Source organism: Balaenoptera ricei, chromosome 6 (genome assembly GCF_028023285.1).
Source record: "Balaenoptera ricei isolate mBalRic1 chromosome 6, mBalRic1.hap2, whole genome shotgun sequence".
Taxonomy (NCBI): Eukaryota; Metazoa; Chordata; class Mammalia; order Artiodactyla; family Balaenopteridae; genus Balaenoptera; species Balaenoptera ricei.
Genome location: NC_082644.1, coordinates 66987663 through 66993662, shown reverse-complemented (window position 1 = coordinate 66993662; position 6000 = coordinate 66987663). Strand labels below are relative to the sequence as shown.

The window sequence follows — 6000 nt, the reverse complement described above, 5'->3', positions numbered from 1 at the left end:
TCGCCTTGTAGCTGCGTTTCGCTGGCTCGGCCCACTTGTCGCCGAGTCTCAGGCGGTGGTCCCGCCTTCCAGCCCTGACTACACGCTCTACATTGCAAGTGGGAGGTACAGAGGAGCAAGAGCGGGGCAAAGGCGCATGCGTGTTGAAGTGAAGCCCAAGGCGAAGTTTCAGAAAGCAGAGGGAGGGGGAGGGGAGAAGTCTCCAGTACGCGCGCGCGCGCAGCAGCCCTCCCTGCCAGACACACGCGGCGCGGCGTGGTGACGCCAGGTCGGCCCGAGGAAGGGGCGGGGCCGGGGCGGACCTTTCCAGCTTTTCCAGCTTCTCCAGCTCCTCCCGCCCCCTGCCGGTCCCGACTCTCCTTCCCCCTCCCTCCCCCACACTGGGCCCCGTCTGCGCGGGGGTGCCTTCGTCGCTTAGCTTCGCGTCGGCCCGGCCCGGCCCGGCCAACGGGCAAATGCCCTGAGCTGCCACCGCCGCCGCCGCCGACTCGGCCGGTGGCGGTGTGGGAGACGGGCGTCCGGCCCCGGGCCGCGGAGTGTGACGGACGGGGCCGGGGGCCGCCGGGCGCCGCGGCGTCGGCGGCTCCGCGCGGACCATGTATTTCCTGAGCGGCTGGCCCAAGAGGCTGCTCTGCCCTCTGGAGAGCCCGGCCGAGGCGCCTTTTCACGTTCAGTCCGACCCCCAGAGGACTTTCTTCGCCGTGCTGGCCCCGGCCCGCCTCAGCATTTGGTACAGCCGAGTAAGTAGAGCCGCCCGCCGTCTCTCGCCTCTCCCTCCCCGGCGTCCCGGCATCGTCTCGCCCCCAGCTTCCACCCAGAGTCTGGGACCCCTGCCCCTTCGCGCCGGACCCACTCGTCTTCGCCGTCGGCGTCCTTGTTCCACCTACTCGGCCGCACGAACCCCCGGGTCCTAACACGTCCTCCGGTCAGGGCTCCAGGGTGGATGTCGTCGCTGCTGCCCCAAATCCCAGCGCCTCCCTGCGTTGGACCGACGGCCGCGCACAGTGCGGACCCCACGCGCTCCCTCGTTAGAGCCCAGACTTTCCCTCCTCTCCCTTCCCCCATTCGCTGAGGAACAAATTTGTTTAAACTTTCCGCAATTAGGAATCTGGCCGCTGTATTGTTCCTAGCCCTTCCTTACCCTAAAGGCCATTGTTTTGAAGTTAGGGAAAGCCTGTTGGGCTTTACCCAGTGTCAGACTTTACATGCTGTGATAACTTATTTCTAGCAACTACAGCCAGAGTTATTTTTTACTAAAGTTCTGATAATCCAACTCCTCGCCTCACCCCAACATCTCCTTTCCACTTTCAGGCCAGTTCTTTTTTCTGCTGCTCTTGCACTCTTCTGTAGAGAATTGTAGGGGGTTAGTAGGAGCGGAAGTAGAGCTCAAATCTGTTCGCGCTGCTCCTGGTATTCACACCTGGAAGTAATAAAATTTGGGAAGAGCGTGAACCGGTGTTCTGTTTTTGCTTTCTGTGAATCTTGCTTCTTTATTTCTTGTATCTAATTACTGAGTAGATAACTTCAAAAATAAGTGGTGGATAGGATACTCCTTATTTTCCGTGACGGTTCTGTTTATAAAAGCAACAAAACAGAGTATAAAAATGCCCCCCCGAAGGCAGTACTAATCGATGTCAGAGTAAAGTTGTTCTCTTTTCAAAGCTAATTTTACCAAGTGGAAATAGGTCGTGACCCTAGCTTTGTTAGATCTGTGTGAAATACTGGCTTTAGTTAAATTAGTTAAAACTGTCACATCTGTGTATCTGACCATTTGAATGCCTGTAAGGCCCTCGACTACCCTCACACACAGCCCTGGTAAAAGTGATGATGAGATTTAGATATTTCTGGTATCTCTTTTATATGACTATCATAGTGTTTAAGTCAGACTATTTGCCATTAAGTTTTAGCTGATTTAATTTTTAAATATATATCAGAACAAAATAGGCTGTTATAAAACAACAGTGACTCTTCTGTCTGGTGCTTGATTGCATTTTTTGAATGTATGTATTGCATATAAATGGTTCTTAAATGAGATACTAATTCATTTACATCGTGTATGCCAATTGAATAATATTTTATTTGGTTATATATAACTATTATACTTAAAGCATATAAAGAAAAAAATAATTAGAACTTGAATTTTATTTTTATTTTTTAAAATTTATTTATTTATTTTTGGCTGTGTTGGGTCTTCGTCTCTGTGCGAGGGCCCTCTCCAGTTGCGGCAAGCGGGGGCCACCCTTCATCGCGGTGCACGGGCCCCTCACCATCGCGGCCCCTCCCGTTGCGGAGCACAGGCTCCAGACGCGCAGGCTCAGTAGTTGTGGTTCGTGGGCCCAGCTGCTCCGCGGCATGTGGGATCCTCCCAGCCCAGGGCGCGAACCCATGTCGCCTGCATTAGCAGGCAGACTCTCAACCACTGCGCCATCAGGGAAGCCCAGAACTTGAATTTTAAATTGCCTTCTGAATTTAGTACATAATTTCACTCTAATTTAACAAATTGTTTGTAAAGCTTAAAATTTAACTTTCCTTATCTCTATAAAGGGCAGACCTAACTTAATTTTAGACGGAACTAAACTTAATTTGAAGGAGGAATAGACCAGAAGCCTGTAGGCTACTATTCTTCTGTAGAAGAAACAGAAATGTGCCTTGACTTTCTTAGGGATATTGTGAATATTAAGAATATCAGGTTTTTTTGCTTTTGGACTTAGATACTAAATAAATCAAAGGCAGTCCTGGAATGTAAAACTACTCATACTCCTTTCCTTCAGATTCCCACCGTGCACACCGATAGCTACTTCCTACCGAAGTGCTGGGGCCACTACCATTAAGATCCACTGTGCAAAAAGTTAGTTTGTACGGAATCTGTGGGTTCAGAAGTATGTGAAATGATATGCAGGAATACCTTAGAGAAGGCTCCATGGTACTGTAGGTTTACGAATGGTTAACTTTGATCTCTGGCATCACTGTCACTTTAAAGATCAAGTATTGGACCAGATGAATTTAAGGTCTTTAACTGGGTGAATGGAGGAACAGGTGCCAGACCCCAGTTTTTATTTTGATTTTTAAATTTCTAAACTTAAATTTATTTTAACTTACATAATTTAGGTCAACAGACTTCTTTTAGAAGTGAAAACACCTCTAGCTAAATTGAGTAGCTATCAGTTATTTCTATATAATTTAGAGTGAATTGGTTTAAAATGTTTGCGTGAGAACATGAAAGCTTTGATTTTGGAGACATTGTATATGCAAGTAATTTTACAGAATAAAGTGAATTTTGAAGAGCTAAAGAAGGGTTTTATGGAGTTTGAGGTCTTAAAAGCAGCTTGAGGGCATTTGGAGACAGGGAGAAACATGCTCAAAGAGATGAGAGGATATAACACGATTTGCTTACTTGAAATTTTGTTAGGGCTCTCTTAGTAAGTTAAACTCACTTAGGAGGAATGCATTTTTAAAAAGAAAAAACTATCCTTGTGGGAGGATCGCGCATTTGATAGTCTAGCTGTTTTTTTAAAAATTAATTAATTTATTTTGTGTCTTTGTTGCTGCCCCTGGGCTTTCTCTAGTTGCGGCCCGCGGGGGCTAGTCTTCCTTGTGGTGCGCGGGCTTCTCATTGCGGTGGCTTCTCTTGTTGCAGAGCACGGGCTCTAGGCACTCAGGCTTAAGTAGTTGCAGCATGCGGGCCCAGTAGTTGTGGCTCACGGGCTCTAGAGCGCAGGCTCAGTAGTTGCGGTGCACGGGCTTAGTTGCTCCGCTGCATGTGGGATCTTCCCAGACCAGGGATCGAACCTGTGTCCCCTGCATTGGCAGGCGGATTCTTAACCACTGAGCCACAGCGGTAGCCCTAGCTGTTTTGTTTTGCTTTTTAATGTCTAAAAGAATTGCTGTCTGGAAAATGTTGATTAGACATGAGACAATGGAAACATTAAAATAAAATCTCTAAGGATAACTTGTGTACATTTTATGGGTCTTCTAATGAGCTTATATGTATCAATACCTCATATAGCTACTATTATAAACTCTAAGTAGCTATTTGGAATCCCAGTGTTATAGAATCATATCTCTTCAAAATTCTTTCCTGACTCCAAGTTTGAGAAATGTAGTATAGTGTTTTTCAGATGTGTTAATAAACAAAAGAGTTTCTGTAGATGCTCATTTTGCTTTTTGATTTCATTTTTAGTGTGAGGATGTGACTTGTTTTCATTGTAACATGTTGATGTAAATTGCTTTCTCTACTTTGTGATTCTACTTAGGAGTTTTAAAAACTACTTGAGCTTAAAACAGGGATCATCCATATATTTTGGAACCCAAAAAAGGGGACTCAAAAAAGGTTTGGTATGTATGTTAGATTGGGGTGCTAGAAGTGGGACTTACTTGATGGAGCAGTTGATGATGTATTTCTGCCAAGGGTATTGTAAAAGGACTAGTTTCAGCTTTGAGGATGAAGCTGCTGTTTAAAGCACATTATGATTTATGATTGACATGGGTGTTGTGTGAGATGAATTGTGTTTTGTATTGTATCAGAGAGCCTAGAATTATTCCTTTAATATACTGCTTAACTGTGAGTACAAAAAGTCTACAAATGTGAACCACAAAATGATACCTTAGAATGCTCTAATTCTAAATTAGTCTTATCTCAGTTTTCAGGTCATTGATTATTTCAAATATATGAACACCTCCTGTGAAAAAGGTAGTATAAATAGGCAGTATATGAAAGGGATTAAGGGGCACATTGTATGAAAAAAACATTCTATCCAAAGATATTAGTGTGTTAATATAAATGAAAATTTTGTGAGTTATCACTACTAATAAAAAGCTGAAATAGATAAATAATTACTGGCCTTATGAAATAAATTGTCTTTGAGTAACCCTGAATAGAAACTTATCCTCTTGTTGCTGTATACTAATAATGGAAAACAATGAGATAGATGTTCAAAGAATCAGGTGTATGGTTAACTGTGTGACCTTAGGAAGGTAACTTAATTTGTATTGTACCTATATTTTTCCAGCTCTCCTGTTTCTCACCTTTTCACCCCTATTCTGTTAATGCCTCCAAAGAGCCTTCCTTATAAACTCACTGGTTGGAAGTCATTTAGGGTTCACTGTTGGTTAAAGAATGAAGTTCAGACTCCTTAGTTTGATACCAGAGACACTCCCCTCTTGGAATGCTCTCTTGCCCCATCTCTGCCTATCAGAATATTATTCAAACTTTAGCTACTGTTGAAATCCTGCTCTGTGAGTCATTCTTTATTTACTGTAATTAGAAGTGTTCTTTTTTTTTGATGAACTACTGTTTGTACTGTAGTTTTGCTCGCGTGCTTTATTTATCCAACTAGATTGTAAGTTTCTGGAGTGCAGAAGTGGTCTTATTTATTTATTTAATTGAAGTGTAATTGAGTTACAACATTGTGTTATTTTAGAAGTGATCTTATTTTGTATCATCCATAATGCTTTGCACAAAGCACATGCTTAATACGTATTTAAAATAAATTAATGAATTTAAGATATCTGTCCTATGCGTAGCACAGAATTTTTTCAAGTTTTAATAATTGGAAGATTTTTAAATGTTGACATGTAACTTAAAAAAATGTAATACTAAGTTACAACTTAAAATCAGAAAAATTTGATTAGAGAGGGTTATATAAGTGAAGGTGAGTTAAATACTTTTTTATTACACACAGTCCAAATTGTATTAGAAAAGTGGTACATGTTATTCACAATAGCCAAGATGTGGAAGTAACCTAAGTATCTGTCAATGGATGAATGGATAAAGGAGATGTGGTACATATACACAGTGGAATATTATTCAGCCATGAGAAAGAAGGACATCTTAAACCATTTGCGGCGACATGGCAGGACCTTGAGGGCATTATGCTAAGTGGAATAAGTCAAGAGACAATTCATGTATGATATCATTTACATATATGGAATCTGAAAAAGCTGAATGCATAGAAACATTCTAGAATGGTGGGTACGAGGGGCTGGGGAGGGTGGAAAAGG

At 43.1% G+C, this 6000-nt stretch overlaps 1 protein-coding gene across 4 annotated transcripts in view; it reads left to right on the top strand.

Annotated features, from left to right (window-relative positions):
- Positions 1-228: 228 nt before the first annotated feature.
- Positions 229-6000, top strand: part of RIC1 (RIC1 homolog, RAB6A GEF complex partner 1) — a 133104-nt gene continuing 127332 nt past the window's right edge. For 2 of the 4 annotated variants that reach the window (XM_059924775.1, XM_059924776.1), the window contains exon 1: positions 229-740. In XM_059924775.1, coding sequence (XP_059780758.1) covers positions 597-740 — 144 coding nt within the window. In that variant the 5' untranslated portion in view covers positions 229-596. The remainder of the gene's footprint in view (positions 741-6000) is intronic. The other 2 variants (XM_059924779.1, XM_059924774.1) reach the window with 1 other exon arrangement.